The sequence below is a fragment of the Phlebotomus papatasi genome, chromosome 3 (genome assembly GCF_024763615.1).
Source record: "Phlebotomus papatasi isolate M1 chromosome 3, Ppap_2.1, whole genome shotgun sequence".
NCBI classification, from domain to species: Eukaryota; Metazoa; Arthropoda; class Insecta; order Diptera; family Psychodidae; genus Phlebotomus; species Phlebotomus papatasi.
Genome location: NC_077224.1, coordinates 13,414,235 through 13,438,820, shown reverse-complemented (window position 1 = coordinate 13,438,820; position 24,586 = coordinate 13,414,235). Strand labels below are relative to the sequence as shown.

General features: G+C 30.8%; 2 protein-coding genes across 14 annotated transcripts in view; one reads left to right on the top strand and one right to left on the bottom strand.

The window, feature by feature from the left end:
* LOC129807789 (potassium voltage-gated channel protein Shaker) overlaps positions 1–24,586 on the top strand; it is a 345,833-nt gene that overhangs the window by 287,197 nt on the left and 34,050 nt on the right. For 9 of the 13 annotated variants that reach the window (XM_055857282.1, XM_055857283.1, XM_055857276.1 and 6 more), the window contains 7 exons: positions 6,080–6,203; positions 13,591–13,759; positions 17,472–17,568; positions 17,657–17,852; positions 17,927–18,048; positions 18,238–18,391; positions 22,234–22,405. In XM_055857282.1, the coding sequence (XP_055713257.1) occupies positions 6,080–6,203; positions 13,591–13,759; positions 17,472–17,568; positions 17,657–17,852; positions 17,927–18,048; positions 18,238–18,391; positions 22,234–22,405 (1,034 nt within the window). Of the gene's footprint in view, positions 1–6,079; positions 6,204–13,590; positions 13,763–17,471; positions 17,569–17,656; positions 17,853–17,926; positions 18,049–18,237; positions 18,392–22,233; positions 22,406–24,586 lie in introns of all 13 variants that reach the window. The other 4 variants (XM_055857275.1, XM_055857271.1, XM_055857272.1 and 1 more) reach the window with 1 other exon arrangement.
* The window catches only part of LOC129807792 (uncharacterized), an 802,905-nt gene that overhangs the window by 775,776 nt on the left and 2,543 nt on the right, over positions 1–24,586 (bottom strand). The gene's annotated exons all lie outside the window — the stretch shown is intronic.

Sequence of the window (24,586 nt, the reverse complement as noted above, 5' to 3'; positions counted from 1 at the left end):
CGTTCCTGAATGTTGCCCCGAAGAGCTCTCTGGCGTGTATCCCGGAAGTACCGAGGGACTCTTCACCCCCAAGAATATACATGAAGTGCGGGGTTTAGGGGGAATTCATTCGGATCAATGTGGAGCTGCGTTGTGAATAGCAACTGCAGTGTGGAGGAGGAATGGGACATTCTCTATGTATATGGAGCGGTTTTATGCTGTGTAACGACTTTTTTTCGTACCCTAGAGCTCCCCAACCACTCCAAATGATGTTTCAATGCAATTAAGTACTTTTCTTTCGTGAAAATTAAAGCTATGTGAAATGTTTCACTTGGAAAATTAGAGGGGAATGACATGGGAATTTTAGAACGTTGATGGATGGATTTGAGGGGAAATCTTCGGTTTATTTTCTTTTATTTGTTTGGGCGAATTCTTTAAAGATGCTTGGGCAGAGATATTGATTTATTGGAAATCATCAAATAGTCGTTATGTCTGACTCTGCTTTGAACTTTATTAACCTCAGACAGAGATTAATTGCCATTCAACAAAATAAATAGATCAGATGTACTTGTACTAGCTTTTAAATGCATTTAATTTCATCATCTGCCCCTTACTGAAGAGTTAGAAGCAATCTGGGCAGAGACATTTCGCCTCTTGTTAAATCCTAATTGTCTGAAATAATTTTCTCTTTAAATTTCAAATTGCCTTTGGTACCAATAGTTCCAGTGCTTAATTTCTTGTAAAGCAAATTAAAGCAACGAATTAATTATAAATCTATTATTATTATTAGTGTAATTATCCGCAAATTCTCATAAATTATACGAAAATTGATTTTAAATATTCGAAATTCAATTTGAATTTTCGAAATGAGTGACAATATTATCATAAAATTATTTTCTATCATTAAAATTTCTTTTAAAGAAATATTTAATAGAATAATTTTACTGTACTTCTAAATAAAATAGAAAATTAATAACTTTATATTTTAGCCGAGACACTCACAGGGGAATTTACACCAGATAGATTTTATCTCAGATACAATCACTGAAGAAGATTTTTCAATACTACCGATGCGCAACCCTGTAGGGTAAGGGCTCATAATTTTGGACAGGGTGCTTATAACAATCAATGTTCTAAGTTTGAAGTGCGATATTTTCAATACTTATTGACTTTTTGTGTTACTCTTTTATTAAAATTAGTTTTAATACGTTCAAAAATGAATTGATCTGTAGAGGTGAATTTGACTCAAATTTTGGACACCTTGGTTGTAAATTTGGATAACTTGGCTGTATATTTGGACAGCTAATCCGCCTCAATAGGATACCCATTGTTCTTCATCTCAAGAACCTATCTCACCAAGTCCTCTTCCTGTTTAAGTAAGGGAAAAGTCGAAGAGTCTGATTTGGTGTATTTTGTGCTTCTACGAACGATAGGAACTAGGGACAAAAATAGCCGAAAAATTTAACCAATTTTTCTGACAATACCAATGACTGATAATTTTCAATCCAATGAAAAATATTATGTTTGAGTATTGTAGATTCTTTTTCCAAAAGGGTTTTGCTTAAAAAAAAATTGGAAGTAGAAAAAATAATTAAAATTAATTTTCATTATGAGAATTCAAAAATTCGTAATTTTTCAGGTTAAAAATTTACTATATAGCAAATAGCTGGAGACTTGCAAAAAATATTCTAGATTCCTCCAATCTTATATTTTGCATTTACGTACAAACATAGAAAAATAATAACTTTAGATAATCAGGAAAAATTATTTTCTTTATGGGACACCGGTGTTCCGATCGTCCTTAAAGGGTTAAGGCTTTTATCACTACATCTCGTTCGGAAAAATGATGCTCCTTTGTTTCTCTAGCCACTGTATCACAAAAGTTATCACAAAAGCTAAAACTTCACGAAATTTCGAGAAAAAAACACCTGTCTAAAATAAAGAGTATCACTTCACTGGTGAATCTCTGAGAAAATTGCCTATTTTTCACACGAAAAATCTAATTCACAAGCCAAATTTCACTTCAGGTCAAATGTACAAAACACCATTCACGTGAATAACACGATATTCAATGAATATTTAATAGTATCACTCAAAAATATCGCGGAGAAATTAGTAATACTTCACCACAGCTAAATAAACTAAAGTAAACACGAAGTTCTGTCATATTTCTCATAAGCAATTGCTCACACTGAATTTTCAACAAAGCAATTTTAACTCAAATCATATTAAAAATTTAACGTATTTCCTCTTAAAATCTTCTAAACGGAACAAATATTTAGATAGAATTCATTATTCATCAAATATTGGAATAAAAATCCATAATTTTAATCAATTTATTTTTAGTGTCCAATTTTACCCTCAAAGTGTCCAAATTTAGAAACTGTCCTAAATTATGAGCTCTTACCGTAATCACCGGTGTGTTTTAAGCTTGCAATTTTAAAATATTACAACAAATTATATCAGGAAGTTTAATGAGAAAGATTATATCAGAGCCTTTGAGGTTTTTTTTAAAGTCTGAACCAATAAAGGAGATTTGTCGAAACTTATAGATTCGTAAGACAATATGGATTATTTCGAAATACCCTCGTTTTAACGGGTCCATGCATTCTAATTTGTCTTTCTAACTAAAATACTTTCAGAACAGAAATATAAGGCAAAATTCAAAGGTAAATAGGTGCACTACCGGTTCTGTTATACATTCCAATATCTGATTTAATTCAAACTAGAATACAAGACCTAAGACCTTTGTAAGAGGTTTAGATAAAACAAGAAATAAATAACTAACAAAACGTTTTAAAATATCAGTGTTTTAATTGCTAGAATTCATAACTTCCCATGCCTTAAGTTAATATTAATTAAATGCAGTCTCAACGTCTTGTTCAAATATTTAGACTTAGAAATATTCATAAGATGAAGTACAAAGGAATGGAATCAAATATTTAAATTTATATGTATTAATTTACATTTTGTAGAGATGGGTTGTACAGTTACACAGAGCTTCCACTGTGCAACAATTTTAAACTTTTTCTTTGTCCCTGGGTTCTCAAGCTATTTTTTCTATTGCTGTGGTGAAATGATTTACGAAAATACTTGTCATTTTGATTTAATTTTGTTTTTGCTCCTGGAATCTAGGCAAACCCGTTTTGCCGTTTTTTTATACTTGGGTGCCTATATCTCCAATTTTGCTGAATTGATTTACTTCTTAACCTGGTGACATTTGTTCTCCTTTACATGCTCAATAATCCTTTGGACATATGGAGTTCGTACAACTGACATCAGAGGCGCTGTAGTCATATATGCCATATATGTCAGAAAACATCGAAAAATCGAACTTTTTAGCAACTTTAATCAAAAATATCTCGAAAACTAGGACTGTCCCTAACAATCTGTTTTATGGATTGGATAGAGAATGTAATTAGCTGCATTTTCGTCTATGTGCAACTGTTCTCTCAGATTGTTTTTTAACCTCGAAATTGAGGTTCAAACGAAAATAGAGCACTTAGCCAATTAGAGAAAATCTTTACTACACTCTTAGAAAATTTTAAACATCATTACTAATGAAAATTAGTTGATCGGGTGATTATTATCAAATCTATTTAAAATAGTTCTTATAGTCTTAAAACATTTTACTCATACATAATAAATTTATTAGTAGTGAGAGCATAAGGCAATATTTACGTGGATAAGTTGCGGAAATTATTTCATAATGCTTTCATACAATTATATTTGCTTGTGCTAATTAAATGAAACTACTAAATTAATAATTAAATGAAACTAATATTGGTAACTAATTCCTTTTAGTTCTCACAACTAATGCAAATAAATGGGCCTATATTTTCATAAAATTCTGACAACTTTTTCAATAGTAAAGAGTGTTCTTTTTACTTATGTGTTAAATCTTTTTCGAGGTATATAGTAACCACAACTAATATAATGTAGTTATTACAGTCAATAAAATAGGTATCAACCACATTTACTTAGTAGTAGTACCAGTTACTAATTTAATTTAGTTATGATAACTAAATCAAAAAGATACTGTAACTAATATTTGTCAACTATTTCATTTAGTTACCTTAGCTAAATATATGGATAGGTCTATGCTTACTATATTTTATGGTTTTCATAACTGTATATGAGATAGTTAGGTCTAAATTTTTCTAAGAGTGTATTTCACACATTTTGACTTTTTCCTTTTAAATTTAGAAAACACATGGTATTTTTTTTTAACTTTCTTTAACAACTGTAGAAGTGTCTCTCTTGTGTCCCGAGTTCGAATCCCCTTTAGGTCACCAGGAATTTTTCTGGCGTTAAGGTGCTCGGATTGCATCCAGTGAGCTTCACTGTACTTGATTCCACGGGCATGGGACTGACAACTTCATCCCATACAAGAAAAAATAATAATGCATGTCTAGAAATCTCCTTGCGGGAAGGCCTGGTTCCTTCATGGACTGTTGTGCCTACATTATTATTATTATTATTTTTGAAAATGATGATGATTATGCACCGTATAAGTTCCCCCTGGTTAAGAAATGATGAACTAGCTCTTGGCAAACAAAGAGAAGATTCTCATCGTTTAAAGATTCACTGTGTGCGAACTATGCCAACATTTCTCTAACTATCTGTTTTTTCGATAATTTTCAAATTCTTTTCTTATCGCATATAATAGATTGTAGTAGGACTGTTGAGTCTAGAGGAGTTGGAGGGAGAAAGTCCGTCCTGACGAAGACTCTTCTAAGCCAACGGTCCAATCACTGTTCAGCCGGAATGGTAACTCTGAGGAGTGCTATAACGGCGGCTAACCTCAAGCTACGATATCTCTATAGTTCCGCTTTATGGGGTTGTGGGTCCTCGACGAGTTATTCCGAAGGTACAGTCGAATTGGCTCCTGAGTCGGTTTTCGCCAGTGAAGCGAGGAAGACACCAGATTTGTGGCTGTCTTGGAATGGGAAATGCGACTCAATTCAGCTGTTCAGCTGCGGTGGTAATTTTGAGGGGTGCTATAACGGCGCCTAATTTCAAGTTACGATACCGCTATAGTTCCGCTAGATGGGGTTGTGGGTCCTCGACGAGTTATTCCGAATCGAATCGGCTCCTCAGTCGGTCTTCACCAGTGAAGCCAGGAGGATACCAGATTCGTGACTGTCTTGTAATGAGCAATGGGGCTCAAATCCGGGAGGCTAACGATGAAGGGTGCTCCAGCATGTTCTGGTGTGGAACCTGTAGCATTCCTGCTACAAGACAATTTCTTTTGACTAATTTTTAACTATTTTCTTTTATTCTTTGATTTAACAGAACTTTTCTACGCGTCATATTGAGAACATCCTTTTGATAAACTCTTCACAAACAACATTATAAACCTCTTCTTAAAGAGTCAAGGTTTTAGACTAACCAGCAGCTACATTTTTAGTAAAATAATAATCCTTATCACAATTTTATTGCACAAAATAATTCACCTACATGAATTTTTACTCAAAGAAATTTATCAAGATGCTAATCAAGAATGTTTCTAAAATCTGTTGACACTTCTCGTGGAAAAATTGGCAACCCTCATGTTTGCTGAACAAGTTGCTGATGGGGTGGAAACTAACGGAAGGAGGCAATCAATTGAACACCTTCTTGTGGTGTGCATAAATTAATTGCTATCCATCTTTTCTAGCATTCTTGAGCCTTCTTCCTTCCACTTTTATTGTCCTCTTCCACCTCTTCTTGTGATTATGCTAAAATACTCTCTCTCTCCTCAATATTACACTCATAATTGTTTGGCTCAGCGCCAAGGATTTCTTCGGCGTCAGAGCTTTTCCCCATTGGAAGGTGCGAGGGGCTTGAGGACGACACTATTCCATGTGGAAAAGCCTCCATGTAGATATTGCAAATTCTATGAGAAAAGCATCTTCATGGGAAAAAAAGAAGAAGAAAGGAAATAAAAATGTCAATTGCATTCAACAGCATTCGCGATTGGGTGGAAAACGATCAGGAAGGAATTTTCTTCTTGAGAATGGGAAGATTATTGGGTCTTTTGATAGGAATGTTTGCTGTGAAAAATGTCTCACCTGGATATCACCATCTAAAATGCATTTTTTTCTATTTATTCTTGCAGGTCTCTACCCAAATTGAGCAGTCAGGATGAAGAAGGGGGGGCTGGACATGGGTTTGGGGGAGCTCATGCCCATTTTGAACCAATACCGCACGATCACGACTTCTGCGAAAGAGTTGTAATAAATGTGAGTTTTCCAATGAATTCATTTAAAGCAACAAGATAAATTGCTCTATTTACATCTATTTGAAATTTATATTTACAAAGTTTCAGTGAAATAAATCTGCATTTTCAATGCATTCAACTTTGATTAGTTCACTCTAATCCAGAACCAGAAATATTATAGCAATAAATGTTAATATTATTTTCTCCTAAACCCAATCATTCATTTACTTCGTTTTAATCATTTAATACCTAAAAGCCAATTGGTCAGCAAAATTATATGTTTAAGAAAAATTTTTGGCATCAATTTATTGGCTTCGATTCAATACTCTTGAAATTGTTACTCTAAATTGGATCAATGTAATTAATTGCAAATCTGGCTAATAAACATTAGGAACAATTGGACTGTTCTCCTCGCATATTGCCAATTAAAACATTTTAAATAAACAAAATTGCGCGTGTTATAATTTAAATAAATATAATAGACATTTTGCAAATAAAAAATTAATAGTTAGAATTTACGTAAATAAATCATTAATAGTGACATCGGTATTTATATAAGAAACTTGTTTTTTTAAATATTTGTGGGGTCTAAATATTTAAATGAAAGTAGTACTGGCTATTTGATGCAAAGGACCTCGGTGTGATCCTTGGTTAAGTCAGTTATTGTACAATTTATCAAAAAATTGAACGGGGAAGTGAATCATTCACTGCCAAAATATCTAAAAATTGAAATAAATGAAGAATAATTAAACAACAAAATTAATAAATAAAAGAAAAAACTTAATAGGGTAAAGTGGGGCAGCTTTGAAATTGGGATTCTTTCCTATATTTAAATGAGACTGAGCCATATCATAACGTAATTTAGCTCCTCAATCTGTTTGTGCAGCTAAATTATATCATGATAAAGCTCAATTTTATATAAAATTTGGTGAAAAATCCCAATTTCAAAGGTGCCCCACATTCCAAGGTACCGCACTTTCCTCTACGTGTACGATTTTACCAATATGATAATTTATTAGATCTTTATAAGTTTGTAAATAAAATAAGGGAAGAGCACCACGTATCGGAATGTTAAAAGACATGCTCCATATTTAATTGAAAATATAAGACCCAAAACATTTTTTGGTATTTTTGGTTCTGCTAATTAGTTTATTAATTATCCATTTAACTAAAGCTGTGCATTTCATTTTTAAATATTTACAATAAAGTAGTAAGAAATATACGTAATTGCAAACCTGCACTTTGTACCTCAGATCGTCACGAATTTAATATGGTGTCTTACTGAAAATTGATTTTATAAATTAAATCTCAGTTAATATAGTGCATTTCTATGAGAGTTAAATGGTAAAAAGTAGATAATAATTTTTAAATATTCATTTTATTTGGACCTACGATACGGTATTAACCTGACGGTTACTCGGTGGCACTAACTAAGTGAAAATAATATTAAGAAAATTGAAAAAATAAAACGAAAATTCGACAAACAGTGAGCAAAGAAAACTGTAAGAAAAGTTAATCATACATAGTTTTTTTGCTCGCCGTTTATCGAATTTTCGTTTTATTTCTTTAAGTTTCTTATATTATTTTCACCTAGTGCCACCGATTATGAGATAAGGTAATACGGTAATTGAGAATTTTCGTAAGAATTGCAATGAAAATGCGTAAATTAACGAAATACGGTGATGCTTTGACGGTGACGGTGAGCATTTTACTGTCAATGTGATTCTGCTCTAACTCTACAAAAAGTAAAATATTTAACTAGCAATTTTGTAAAAACGGCCAGTGAAGCAGCTTATCTATCATTTTGCTGCTGAGGGTGTTCATAAACGCTAACGACCAACGCATTTTGGGAATATCCAGAATTTGTATGAAATTATTGTTTTTCTTAGAAATATGAATACGGAAGAGTGGGGCAGCAAAAAGTCACAAATCGAAAAGTTCAATATTCAATATCTTCGAAGATAAAAATTTCCATTTAATTTTTTCCATAGATAGCCTCCATTGACCTTCTTTAATATAGTAAGTTTCATAAAATTCGAATAAGGTATTTAGAAAATAAAAAAAAATATTTTAGCCCTGTTTTGAAATATTTTGCTTATAACAGATATCGATTTTTCCTTATTTATTTTCTAAAATTTATACACTGGTAAATATTTCTTAAATGATTCGTATACTCTGAAAATGAAGCCACTACCCGTTTTAGCATTTTCTAAAGATTATTTTCTCCAGAAATCCCTTTATTAAAAATGACCACTTGGGGTAAAAAGTAATAAGAGACATGGGGCAAAATGTAACAAAAACCGAAGCAATTTGTGATGTCTCACGACGAAAAGAAACATCATTCATTGTCATATTTCGCCGCGACAGTGGTGTTTCCGTAAGATCATCCGTCAAATTTCTGCCTAGTTTTACTAAATCTAAGATATTCAGTTGAAAAAGATCACAAAAGACTTCATTCCATAATTGTTTCTGTTTTGTTTTTATACTGCACTTAAGTGTTATTTGCTCGGCAACACCTTGGCAGATTTAGTTAAACTCATTTCGCCGAGTTCGCCATTTTCGCTTTTTCAGAATAGTTGAATAGGATTTTCTTGCCAAAAACAGGCTTTTTAAAATAACCTGAAAAGCGCTTTTCTCGTTCAGATGGAGAAAACGCTGTTCTACAAAGGTATAGGGGAATAAATTTCCAATGGAAATATGTCATCTAGGTATTTTTATCCCATGCCTGCTACTATTTACCCCAATGTTTTTGAGAATGATCAGAAAATTACGTTCGATAAATGCATTTCCTTACAAAGTAGAGGAAAATGATTTTCACACGGTTGTATTGCGGTAAATTTCCTATAAAACTGCGTTAATTAAAAATTTTTGGGGCGCTTGGGTAGCGCCCGTTAAAAAATCTCGTTAAAATATACGTTTTGTGACTTTTTGCCCCAGTCTACACTGATATTTTTTTTTCTTATTTTTTATTTATAATTTGAAAATTTAAACGCTTTTAAGATAGGATTTTCAGGCTTCGCACACACTTTTGCTTCGAACTTAGAACAATTCATATTTTTCCTATATACCTTTAACTCTTTCGCGTCATTAGGGTCATATATGACCCGGGGAAAAAACAATTTTTTTTTACTATTTACATTAATTGAAATCTATCGGTTTGTGCACGACATCATAATAGAAGGATGTAAGATTCTTGGCTAATTTTCTCAAGACTCCAGATATTCAGGAAAAGAAAATATTTGAGATCAAAAATCACTAATTTCGAACTTTGTGAAATGACTTTTCTTTTTCAATTTTTTTATATTAATTTAGTTTTTTCAGCAAAAAGTTCTTTAGAAACACAAAATAGAATATCCAAAGATTGTATATTGCATATTTTGATATAATAAACTACTCTCAATTTTCCAGAAAAGAGTGTAGAATTTTCCGGGTCATATATGACCCTGTGGTCCCCAAGGGTAACAGTGTTTTCGTCCCAAACCTATAGAGAAATGTAGTTGGGACATTGTTTTTCTTTGTGAAATGCAGGTGGGACATCTTGCTCCTGGACATTTCATCTTATATCTGATGAATTATAACATATTTTGCAATATTTTAGAGTATTCTGCAAGCGTCTCATATTGTGCAATTGTATTGTGTGTGAATAAATATGTGGATAAGTTTATTTTTGCCAAATACCACTCAAAATATTGTGACAGTGACAGTTCAAGGGATTACCAGGAAGATTCCTCGAACACCAGGAGTACAGTGTTCATCAAAACAATCCAGTTTGCCATGGTTTTGGCCAAATTAATAACTTTAAGCAAAAAAACTCTTAAAAAGCCCGTGATATAGATTTTATAAATGGTATCTACACTTCCCTTGAGGACAACAGGGTCATATAGGACCCGGGGTTTTTCCGAGTTTTCACGCAATGGAAAATTTTTTTCCTCTCTGAACTATTATATTTGATCATAAAGCATTAGGAAAAACTCAATTTTACATGAATTCATCTGCTGAATAAAAGTGGGACGCGAAAGAGTTAATGAATCTAACCTAATATTTTCAGAAAATATATGACTTAAGATAAGCTATTATTAAAAATATTGCCATAGATATGGTCAGATTTATTAAAGGATCATGGGAAAAATATGAAGTGTCCGAAGCCAGAGTGTGTGCGAAGTCTGAAAACCTTCCCCTATACCGAGACCCGAAACATCTAACCATAATAACAATCTTACTACTTCTTTAATAAACTTTTTAATTCTTGAATTTAGACGTATAATAAAAACAATGAATAAACGAAAAAATGCATTTCTTCCTCAAAATAATCCCAGAACTAAACCCTAAAAAATTCTAAAATTCAATATCAATGTACTGAACTTACATTACACTCAAGTACAATATCACTGTTGGAATTAGAAACATTTCCAATAAAACCGAGATCTAAATCAGAATTTGAGAGGCTTTAGATGTAATTACAATTAAATTTGCAAATTTGCTATTCACAATTATTGGTAGTATAAAATTGCATTTCAGCTCCCGGAGCTAGGATTTATCAAATTTACGGTCTTCTGCCTTTTCGACAAATATAATGAAGAATTAAATAAATGGTATTTGCTTAACTCACAAATTTGTTGTCATTAAATTGGGAAATTATATACAAAAGCACAAAATTTACCTATATAATGTTTCAATACCAAAAGCAAAATAGAACCTTTTAGAAGTTTAAAATTAAACTGAGATTATTCCAATTTTTAAAAGTGAATACAGGATATTATGTATGATGTATTTGGCTTGTGTTTTACGTAAAAAGTTTAGATGTTATAATAACTTTTAATTAAAATAGAAAAATTTTTTATCAAATATATAATTAGAATGAAAAATTTAATTTTAGCCATTTAATTTTTTAAACTGTTGTTGCATAAACTGAACTAATTTTTTAATCAATTATGTGTTGTTTAATAATCGGTAATGTTTATTACCTCAGATTCTTGATTTTTTCTACATTTTTTTAACTTTCTAAAAATAATAGTAAAACCTTTGCTAATTTACTGAAAGTTCTTTGACAGTAATGAAACTATCTAGCATTTTAAAGCTTACTTAAAGCTTATGGGCTCATGGGCTCCGATATAATAATTGACCTATTAATGTTAGATCATACGCCAAATATTAGTGCAAATATAAATAAATTAAATAAATAATTCTACTGGGCGAGTCGAGGAATTGGTCGAACAAGGGCACATAACCTTATATAAAAGGTTTTACTTCTCAATTTCCGAGCATCAAAGCCGGTGGCAGCCAAAATTTTGAATGTTCAAAATCCTAAAACGGATGAAATTATATGGAGGATAATGTTTAGAATAATTTCCCAAGATTTCCCTTTGCTTCCAGTAAGCGCGGGTGCAATCGTGAGAGTAGCTATGACACTTTTAAGAATTCGGGTTTTTGGCATTCGTGATTTTGGCGTTCGGGATTTTGGCGTTCGGGATTTTGGCTTTCGGGATTTTGACCGGGACCCGTTTTTCTTTAATTTTTTTATTTTTATTTTTTTACTTATTATCATTTGATTAGTATTAGTAAAGATATTGTAAATTATTTAAAAATATACCTATAAAATAAAAATTACTATTATTTATTTATTTATTTAATTTACATTTTTTATTTTTTTATTCATTATTTATTTTATTATTTATTTTAAAAAAAAGTTTCTCAACTTAATAAAAAATGTCTACGGGATTTTTCGATTCCCGTAGATTTTTGATATTACCCTTCGAAATTTTCAAATATATTTTAAAGCTTATTAACAGAAAAAAGAATATTTTTTAATTATTGCCTGACAAAATGCAAATATTAATTTAAGGATAATTATGAATAAATATGTAAATAATTAAATTAATAAATAAAATATTTGTTTAATGATTAAGTTTATTATTTGTTATCAAATAATAACAATTAATCAGAGTGTAAATTTTAGAATCACGAAAATTATAAACAATTTTGATATTACCAAGATTTAATTTATAGCAAACTCAGCATATTTTATCATTCCTGGAAGAATTTTCTATCAATGAACAATTTTCTATGTACAGTGCCCGCTTCGTTATCCGGATGATTGGGAGACAATATGTCAGATGTCCGCTTCGTAATCTGTAGCCGAATTTTACAATATCAAATATGAGAATGAGATTTTCAAATGTGAGAATCCTATTCTCAAACTCACACTACTTACATTGATTGAGAACGTTGTTCGAAAAATCGCATGCAAATCGCACAATAAGATGCTCAATCATATTGCAATATTCATAAAAAATAATAAATAGTATCATTTTAGATGTTTTTGAACATATTTGTTTTTAGTAAATGTGAAAGATGAAAATGTTGAGTTTACTCAATTACCAAACTCAAACTTTTTTGCTCAAACTCACACAATTTTATTCACATTGAGTTGAAACTCAACTCACATTGGAGACGCTTAGAGCAAGAGTGGTCTCCATTGTATGCCATTCCCTATTAAAACGGTCCACTTTTGCTCTGAGCACCTCATTGTGCAAGTTGCATGCGATTTTTCGAACAAAAGGTTCTCAAATCAATGTGAGTAGTGTGAGTTTGAGGATAGGATTCTCACATTTGAAAATCTTATTCTCATATTTGATATTGTAAAATTCGGCTCCTGGATGGATTTTTTGAATTTGTTCAACGTCTCGAAAATATAATACAAGTTTTTTTTGTAGAATTAAAATTACAGTTTTAAAGTAGCTTAAAAAGACATAATTAGAGAATCCTATACTATTATACTTCATTTATTAAATGAAAACATCACAAGGTAATTCATTTTCATTGCTGAACACATATGCATACATGACCTCAAAATTATTTTAAATGTAATCGTCGATAACTCGTCCGGATTACGCCGATCCGGATTAGAAAGCGGGCACTATACTTAGATCTTCAATTTGGCGATTTAATGATTTAAAAATAAACGGTCATTCATACAATTGTTGCGAATAAAAATGTTCGGAGTGCCAGAAGTTTTCGAAATGAAAAAGGGTAATTCCTCAATAATTACCAAAAAAAATTGGTCATAGCCGAGACACGAAGTGTAAAAAAATGGTTATCGCTCAGTTGTCGCTGTATCGGCTATTTACACTTACCCCAGTTCTGTGGGCACTCCTTGTATCATGGTCCAACTTGTACCACTTTATCCTATTTCCGACTAACGAAGAGAATGAGAAGACCATGAAAAAGAAGAAAAGCAAGAGCATCTCTTCGTGGTCTTCTTCTCTTACTCTATCTGAAAGAGGGAAATAATCTTAAAATTAGATTCCGTTCAAAATTACCCCACTGAACCCTAGAGCTGAAATACATTTTTTTTATTATTAAATGTTTCTATTAAATTTTAATCAATTCGTTTCTTTTTCATTTCCCAGGTGAGTGGCTTAAGATTTGAGACTCAGCTTCGGACATTAAACCAATTTCCGGATACTCTGCTGGGGGATCCAGCGCGAAGGTTACGATACTTTGATCCTCTGAGAAATGAATATTTTTTCGACCGGAATCGACCGAGTTTCGATGCGATCCTGTATTACTATCAGAGCGGTAATAAGTATTCACTTCCATTATGTACGTCCGCTTGTGTGATCCAATTTCAAGCTCCATCCACCTCCTTTTTCTCTCTTATATACATTTCTTGAAAATAGCGAATAAGAAAAAAAGACCATGCTCTTATGTACGTCAGAAGCGGTGTTGAACAATGAAAATTATACTGTGTGCTATTTTAATGTGTCTTTCTCTTATCTCAAAACCTCCCCATGTGACCCACAATGCACCACCCAAAACCATCCTCCTCCTATTCCATCCACCACCAGCAAAGTGAAGACGTAAACAGCAAACGATAAAATTCCTCTAACCCCATCCTACCACTTTCTTTCTAATTCTTTAATCACACCACGTAAAATGATGCACATTGAGATGTTGTATGATGTGACTGTTGAGAAAACCCCTAAATTATTGGGGGAATTCACGTGAGCTCTCTACCCTAGATTTATTTTATAGCATTAATCATAACGATTTGTTGAGGAATTGCGCAGATGCTGATGTTTCCTCCACTTCCTGATGCCCTATGCATCTTTAAAGACTTGCGGTGAAGCTAGAGGAATTATAAATAAAGTTTTCATAACATAAATCAGACAATTGAAAAATTCCTAAAGTCTTTAGGGATATCGAGTTTATTTATAAATCAAAACGAAAAATAGTCCTTAATATTGTTTACTATTTTGATCATAAATTGTTATAAACTTTAATATTCATGTTTTTTTTTTTTTGTTATAAATCGTAAATTATCGATTTTACGACTCAAAGATTTGGATTAAGATAACGTAAATACGGGTGACTTTGACCCCTCCTGTTCGTAAGCTTTTCTTTAATTCTAATGTTTATGAACGGTTCTCACCGATCAGACCTGGTAGATCGGATGGGTAAAGACTAATTTTAAGTTTTAGAAGTAAAGAAAAGCTTACGATCAGGAGGATGTGAAAATTATGGTAAGTTATTTGTTCGAGAATCTCATTCCTCAAAATAAAGAAAAATAGGAATTTTAAAAAGTCTAGCAAATCCTTCAAAAAAAAAACAACAGTCAATTCTCTTCATGCTTAATCATTCTTTCGTAATCAATTTCATTGGTCCGATTTCGGATTTAAATCCCCTAATCCTACAAAAATTTAATTGGAAATAGAAAACTAATTCTCTTTTGCGTTTTGTAAATTTAATTCCATTTGTAGAATAAGTTTCATGGTATAAAGCAACATCTTACTTAAAGATAAATTATTAATCTTAGTTAAAATCAAAAAAAGTTTCAGATGGTCAAATAGAAAAAGAAAACAAGGAAGAAGTAGGTATATAAGATTTTACATTCGAGGGTATTCTTTAGATGTTTTTCCTCTTGTCATTTAAAACTGTTAGGAAATCTGAAAGTTCCAAATTAGACATGATTCCAAATTACCCCATCTTATCCTACTATTTAAAGGTCGTCTCTTGATTATGAATAAAAATTAAGGATCTCATTTATGGGGAAGTGGGACCTCTTTGAATAGAGATACCTTTAAAATAGGGCTTTCTTGTACAATTTCAAATGGAACTAAGCCTTATCATAATGTGATGTGATTTAGTTTCACAATTGGTTTGGTAAACTAAATTACATCATGGTAAGGCTCAATTTTATTTTAAAATAAGAAACAAACTTTTCAAAGGTACCCCAATTTAAAGGCATTCCTTATTCTTTCTAGGGGAAGTGAGGCACTTTTGAAAGTATGGTACCTTTGAAATTGTGATTTTTCACCTATTTTTAAATAAAATTGGGCATTATCGTGATAAAATTTAACTGCACAAACAGATTCAGAAGCTAAATTACATTATGATATGGCTTAGTCCTACTTAAACATAGAAGAAAAATCCCAACTTCAAATGTGCCCCACTTTCCGCTATTAGCAATTACGATGAAGTGGTGATTTCTTCACAAAAGAGGAAATTAATCTAGAGATTTCAAGATATTTTTTAATTCGAAAATCTCAAACTAAAACTAAATTTTCTAGTTCCATTTGAAAACAGGAGAAGAAAGCCCTATTTCAAAAGTGGTAAAAAATCTTTATTAGAGCTTAAAGCTTACTTAAAAAGCTCTTAGGGGTCTTGGCCAAAGTTTACTAAATAAAATACGGACTGCCCCAAAGTAATTTGTCAGTTCAAAAAAAATCCTGAAAGGATTCATCTTGAGTTCATCATTCGATTAATAAATGGTAGCCTTTTATTACTTGAAAGATACTTGTACCGTCTCAAACTATTATAAAAAAAATTCCTTATTAAAAATTAGAAAAGTCAAGCTGAGTGGATAAACCTTATGTGTAAAACCGTATAAGGCCCTCAACCCCGAAACAAACCCACAGCTTAAGCCGAGATAAAACTTAGTAGGAAATAAATGAAAATGTAATCTGTGCATGATTTACGCTATATAGTTTTTCAATTAATCGTCAGTTCTAAGGCCCCTTAGGCCCGTTAATCGGTCTTCAAACCAGAGGTATGGCCTAGTTTCCGAAAGTCTCAAAATCGTAAATATTAACCAATTCAATTGGTTTTTCGAAATTTTATAAAACATTTGCTTTTAGTAAAACAAATTCTAAGCTAAAATTTTTCAAAAAAAAGGTAGGCCATATGACAAAGTTTTAGGTCTGAAGCCCTATTAGGCCCTAAGCCTCAAAGCTCGGAATTACTAGTTTGAAGCTTTCATATTTACGTTAATGGTTTTGAATTCTTATTATGAAAACATGAACTCCAATTGCGGCTCTTCTAACCCTTTAAGGACGAGCAGGACACCGGTGTTCCATTAGTCCTTAAAGGGTTAAGACCAAAAAATAGGTCGTTATCGAAAGGTAACTCATTTCGGAGAACTCAAGCCAATCTGGCTGGGGAACCAATATATTTTTTTAGGAAACCCGCAGAACACATTTTTTTTGGAAACTCGAAACAATAAATATGATTGCTTCTGAGTTACCCCTCGGTCGTTATCAAGAAATTTTTAGAAGTTTAATGCTCTAATAAAAATAAAAACAAAAAAATTACATTTTGAAGTTTTTAAATTTGATAAAATATATTATAAATAATATTTGAATACTATTTTAACAAAATATTTGAAGACTTTATTTTTACTTTTAAATGACAATATCCTAATATTATTTTGGCTTTGATCTTTTATCAATATATCAGATTAAATATTCAAATTTTACCTATATAATTTTAGTACAAGTTTTCTATTTCCTAATTTAATTATTCCCTCAAAATTTTTAGTGTCTCAAGATTTTTCAAGATTTTTAGAAGTAACAAAATAATTCCTAAAAATAACTTCTTAATCCAAATATATTTTTCCGAACTTATGACTATTTTTTGTGAAAGAGGGAGTATTTCATAACCGCACATTTAAAATTGAAAAATATTAATTCCTCATTTTCAAAACTTTAAATATTGTCCTTCAATTTAAATTTTGAAGACTATTGTGCTATGATTACTTATGATAATAAAACACTGAAAATTCAACATGAGCTCACGTGAAGACTCTAGGTTTACACAAAGTTATATAATAGCTTCTCTGTCTATCCAACCATTCCTTATATACATCCCATCCAAGCTTAAAATTGATGTTTACTATCTGGACATGTATTCCAATTATCCATCCACCAATATATTTTTCAATGTATTACTGTGTGCTTTCGGTGTTGTTAGATTGTATTTATGACAAACTTTCCGGTATCTCTTTGATCTTTAGGTGGTCGCTTACGAAGGCCGGTGAATGTACCTTTAGATGTATTTAGCGAAGAAATTAAATTTTACGAATTGGGCGAGCAGGCCACAAATAAATTCAGGTAAACAATTTTCAAAAAAAAAAAACACTATATCCTGAAAAGAATTCTAACAATGACAATTTGTTCCAATTTTTTTTCTGGTTCACAGAGAGGATGAAGGCTTTATTAAGGAAGAGGAAAAACCATTGCCGACGAATGAGAACCAAAGAAAAGTCTGGCTATTATTTGAGTATCCGGAAAGTTCGCAGGCAGCCAGGGTTGTAGCCATAATTAGTGTATTTGTTATACTTCTATCAATTGTTATATTTTGTCTAGAAACTCTACCCGAATTTAAACATTACAAGGTGAGATGGATTAATTTTAAATGTTTCTGTGACAGATTCAAGTAAATATTTTCTTCTTCCTTAATACCCTGCAGGTGTTCAATACAACAACAAATGGCACAAAAATTGAGGAGGATGAGGTACCTGACATCACAGATCCTTTCTTCCTCATAGAAACAATATGTATTATATGGTTTACATTCGAACTTAGCGTGAGGTAAGGCATAAATACAATGCAAAGGAAGCTTTTTCTTCTGTTTGCTGAGGTTTGTCAAAAGCAGTTCATAAGGCAAAATGTGTATGAAATCTGGCAAATCTTAACAAACATATAGGTTTAAAGCTCTCTTTAAAATATAGGGCAGTAGGATAGGGGCAAAATTTAACTCTATTTGTAAATTTCTTTCAGATTTCTTGCTTGTCCGAATAAGTTAAATTTCTTCAGGGATGTTATGAATATAATCGACATAATCGCAATCATTCCTTATTTCATTACATTGGCAACGGTAGTTGCCGAAGAGGAGGACACGATGAACCTCCCGCGGGCCCCTGTTAGTCCACAGGTAATCCTACCCCATTACAATACTCTAAATCAAAGATCTAGGGGGAAGTAGAGCACCTTTGAATTGGGACAGCTTTAAAACTGGGCATTTTTGTTTTTATTTTTAAGTGGAGCTGGACTTAATTAGGGAAAAGCGCTCTAACTTCGGACTACTCAAGCATCGAACAATTCATTTTTTTTCCATATTTATTGAATTTGATCCATTGTAATTTGTTTTTTTTAATAGCTAGTCCAATTCTTCAAATTTCCTGAAAAGAGCCACGGGTCAAATCCATTAAGAACGTAGAAAAAATTGAGTTGTCCGAAGCTTGAGTCATCCGAAGATAATGCGATTTCCTCTATGACATAATTTAGCTCCACAAATTAATTATGAAGCTAATTCATCTTAAAGAAAACTTCAATTCGTTTTAAGAATAGGATAAGAAATATTGAATTTCAAAGGACCCCGATACAAAGGTGCCCTACTTCCCCCTACAATCCATAATTCAGCATTAAACTTACTTACTTACTTACTAGCATTAAAAATAACAATAAAAATGTGCATTGTATTTTCAACAAAATAGTCTTTAAGATTTACTTTAAAAAAGTACGCATTCGACGCTTTCTAAAATGTATTAAACAATTATTCTATTTTCTGTATTATTGCTTAAGAAAATTTATATTCTAAGTTTTTGCTGAATGGTATGATTACGTACTAAAACGAAGAAACCAAGAAATTCAATTTTAAAATTTCGATCGATAATAAAATAACAAGATTATAGAAATTTTGGTAAGATTTAATAACAAAATTTGTAAATTTATTTAAATTTCAAACTGAATTCGAGAACCTTTTAATCCTGAAATGAGGTTAATACTCAAAATAGAATATGTTTAATTTTGAAAATGAATATACAATTTAAAATCTCTTAATTATGAGATAAAGAAAGTTTAAATGTTTTTAAGTTAAATACTTTGTATTAAAATATTATATCAAATTTCAAGATTTTTAATTCTGAATTGAAGACTATTACATATTCATAAATTATAAACTCACCTTAAAATATTCAGCGCTTAAAGAATTAAAAGGTCATTGCGAACAACTTTAAAATTAAAATTAAGGGTCCCGGACAAAATCTCGAAAGCCAAAATCCGGAAGCCAAATTCCCGAATACTTAAAAATGTTATAGCTTTACCTATGAGGGCAGAAACGCTTGATGGAGGCAAAGGAAAATTTTCTGTGCTTGGGAAATCACTCTTCACATTATCCTCCATATAATTTCATCCATTTAAGGATTTTGAATATACAGGATTTTGGCTTTCGGGATTTTGGCTTCCACAGAAAATTAAAAACCTTTACAGAAATTCTAAATTACAAGTTCATGACTTAGTTTCTGTGTAGTTCGTTGCAATGGTGTAACTTGAAAGCTTTTATTAATTTAAAAAATAATTCATTCTTTGTATTACTTCCAAAAATTAACTATTTACTAAAAATACTATACGTATTATTTATTTTACAACTTGCCATTTTTTATATATTAAATGAAACGATACCGGGTAACACAATAATAATAATAATAATAACAATAATAATTTATTAACTGAAATTGCGGTTGCCCCCTTTACAATCAGTTTAAGGAAAAGAGAAAGAAAAAAAGAAAAGGTAAAACAAAAAAAAAACAAAGAAAAAGAAATGCAGCAAGGCCACACAAGAGAGAAAGCTAAGTTCCCAGAAAATGCTTTTAATTTTTAATCGAATCAGTCGAGACTTTAGCTTTTCTGGGTATCTCACCTTTCGACATTAAGTCCTTAATAAGTTCTTATTTCAATGACTTAATTTTAAAGAGATGTAGATCATCCAACTACTTAAAAAATATATGAAAATGAAACAAACGTCAGCGGTTTGTGGCGAATAGTGACACTAATGTGGCAGGACTCATCCTTACCTCTAAAAGTACTAAATTGAGGTATTCCGACTAATCACTTTTTAAATAGTTGTCCTAATGCACAGAATCATTTATTTTTCATTTTTCATTTTTTTTCTCAACCTGAGTTCTTCAAATACCTCTGCAGAAATTCGAGTCGTATCTGAAAGAAGAAAATCATTGAGATTATGGGTTAAAAAAGAATATTGAAGATCTGGTAGTTAGACTTCCGGAACACGGGTTTATCGGGCTAAAGCTGCAATTCACTTTCCCGAATAGCAAATTGACCGAACGAGAAAGATATGTAAAAAAAATTAAGACACTTGTGAGCAAATTTCAGATATTTCAAGCTGCTGAGACTAAATTGTAGGCTTTCAGATAAATGTACCAAATCAGAATTATTTTGAAGATCCTATCAATTTTTACCTTTAATCGATTTATCACTATATCATTAATAATTTTGCGAATTAAAGTTGAAAACATTTGGAGGTTATGTTTTTCAGATATGTTATGTTGATCCATCTTTTCTATCAAATGGTCAAAAAGTGGCAATCGCATTCTTTATTCCAGTAATTCCTAATTAAGGACTTCATAAGTACTTATTAAGGACTTATTTTATGCACTTGAACAAAGCTCTTATTTAAGTGCATGGACAACGCCTTATATTATAGCATTGTGCTAGTAACAGCTTACCTTTTTGTTAGCCGAGATGTGATATCTTGATAATTTCTAAATATTAATTACACGTTTTGGTCTAAGAAATAAGATTACTGATAATTCCTTAAAAATGAATAATCAATATTAATTAAACAAAAATAAAAAAAACAAATTGGAGTAATATAAACTTAATCTTAATTTCTCAATAAACATTTTTTGAAACAATAATGTGACACATCTTACAAAATTTAATATAAAAGCTTTTAGACATGGCTAGCAACATTTGGTATTTTTATTCAATTATTTATTTTTTAAATATAATAGATCTTAAATATTTTTAATAGAATTATGATTTGAAAGAAAGAAAAGAGCATTAATTTCAATAAAGAATAGGATTTTGCAAATAAGATCTTTTAGAATAAATTTCATATAACTTTCAGTATATTTCTTTTTTTTATTAAAATAAAATATATTATTCAATGTTTTAATCAACATTTCTGTTTAGTTTCAAAACCATAAAGAAAAATTGTAGGGGAAAGTGCCCATGTTGTACATGGTTCCAAGCTTCATAATGACTAATTTTTTCCTATGTTTCTGAATAAATGCTACTCCGCAATATATTTTAAAAACAGGACACTTTCCCCAAGTTTTTAAAATAAGGGTGTGATGAGTCATATTTATTGAAAAACATAACATAACATAACATAAAAAAATTTAGTCATTATAAAATTTGGGACCGTGTAAAGCATGGGCACTTTCCCCTACATTAGGGAAACATATTGCAGCTTTTTCAGTTTGGGTAGAATTCTTGAACTAATTTGATTAGTAAATGCTAAATTAATTTTAAATTTTTATTTACATTTTTAAATTAATCTTTTATGTAATTTGAATAAAATTAAAAAGATTTTTGATTTATTCTTAATTACTTACAACATATTTGAATATTTCTAATGATCTATACGACATGCTGTTTTAGTAAAATTGAATTATTTGTTTATTAAAAACTTCTTTTACAAAAAATAATTAATAATTAATGGTATCATAAATAGCTCTTTTGTCGAAAAAACATGCACACTTTTATAGCCAACGCACAATAACTTTTGTTTAGTAAACATGTTTTTGACATTTCAATGAGAGTGAATGAGATCTACATCTAGTCATCTCGCTCATTCTCATGGGAAATTTTGAAAACATGTTTACAAACAAAAGTTATTGTGCGCTGGTCATTATTTGTAACCTTTATACAAAAATAATTTACTAATTTTATAATTTTTTGTCTTTACAGGACAAGTCAACGAATCAGGCTATGTCCTTGGCAATACTCCGAGTGATACGTTTAGTTCGAGTGTTTCGAATATTTAAGTTATCTAGGCATTCAAAAGGATTACAAATTTTAGGAAGAACATTGAAAGCGTCAATGCGAGAATTAGGCTTACTTATATTTTTCTTATTCATAGGTAAGTCCATTATTTTAATCCAATTTATCCAACAAAACAAAACAAAAAAAACAATTTATTCCCACAAAAGAACCGTATTTCTCTATCAAATAATTTTGCCAAAAAATTTTCTCTTTGATAAATTCATAGAAATCACTGTTGACCGAATTATAATGTCTTTTTCTCTATAATTATTTTAAAATTCAGATCACTGAGAAGTACAATCGAGATATTTAATTCACCATTTTCCTTACCATTTAACTCCATAGCTATTGTTTAATTTTCACCAAATCGTTAAGAGATGATGCTCAATAAATTTCAATGGAAGTATTTTCTGAGACAGGGGACGGTATTCTATAGATGTATAGTTTATTATCTCATTTCTCTGCATTTTTTCCTTGAAAACTCAAATATTTTAAGGAGAGGTGTCCTTTGTCCAATTGGCAACTGCCTTCTACCACAATAGAAGCCCATTCCCATGGCATTTCCCTCTTGTTTTCTATAATTAAACGATAGACTGCATTTAATCACAGACAATTCCAAGAACCTGGAATTTGTCCCTTATCTATCCTCTAAAACTCTCAAATTTCATTCTATAATTCCTAGAACAAAGTCCCCTTGTGACGTCACTCTGTGTACCATTTCAATCAATGAGGATACACGTTTCCATGGCACTGGACCAGAGGCTGTACAAGGCCGCAACTCTGGAGTTGGCAAGACTCTGCGCTCCCCAAACTGTCTCCCCACTTTGGCAGACATTCCTCCCCTTCGTGCTGCGCTCCACAAAGCCAGAGTTCACTCTTGAAAAAGTTGAACAATTTACAAAAATTACAATTGAAATGTAATTAATTGACACATTACGGACACATTACTTTAAAAAATTGAAATACCATGAGTATTAGGTGCTCTTTTTACCTTTTCTTATAGCCTCTATTTGACGTGTTTGCATCTCACTTGATTAAAAGAAAAATAAACAATTTTTAGTACATTTTTGAGATTTAGTACAAAAATTAAGCTACGTCCATCCAAGATTTTATCTGTCCTATTACGTCAAATCTTTCTAATAATTGGTATTATTTCAAATATAATAATAATGATATGCTTAGATATATTTTCTTATGAATTATTTTAGTACTTTCATGTACTAAAAGTTTTTGATTATTAAATTAACGCTCTTGGTAAATAGAATAACTCATATTTCGTACTAAAACAAAACATTTTCAAAAATATTTAGTTTCTGCAGATCTAAAAATTAAAGGTATTTTAAGTTATGTGCTAAAACTCGATATTTCAAATTTTAGAACATTTTTTTTTGTATTTGCCCTTAATTTTATTTTCTATATTTTTTTAGAGAACAGTATTAGTAAAATACATTCGTAATAATATAAATTAATTAACAATAATTTATTGACTGATTCCCAGGTTATATAATTTCACAATAAATATCATAAAATGTATTTTTTGAAATAAAAAACCATTTATTTCAAAAATAATAGTATAAAAATAAAAATAAAAAACACTATAATTGTATCAACGCAGTAAAGCTTATTTCTTAATTCTTCAAAAGTATTTATTGAATCAGAATAATTAAATAAATAAAAGTTGCGATAGTGCCAAAGGTGCTAAATATTTAGCACATGCATGTACTAAATAAAATTCGTGCTAGATATATTTTTTGTTTTTTTTTTTTTGTGACAAGACGATTATGTGCCAATATAAAGAATACATTTTAATTTCTAAATATTTAGCACAAACATGTACTAAATGAATTCCTTGAAAGTCTGTAACTGTGAAATTTATTAAGAAGACAAAATGTTTTTCTTTTGAGTAATTCAGAATCACGATGCTAAAATTATAAAGGTATGATTATGAAAGAATAACACCTATTACTGAGCTTATGAAAAAATAACTCTTTAAAATTTTAGCACAAAAGTTAGACCACGTTGAGTCAAAGAGAATAATTTTTTTTATTTTCTAAAAATCTGTACCATAGCTCTGGTGTGTATTAATTATTCTTTATCAACATTTTCTGAGCATACAATTCTCAAATTATAAAATTGTGCCATAAACTGATTTAGTACATTTATGTACTAAATATTCCCTTAGCCTTCAACGAGTATTTTAAATTAATTTTTCTCATAAATTCAAAATATAAAATCTCTTAAGGAATGGTATAATATTTGTGTACTAAATTTAAAACAA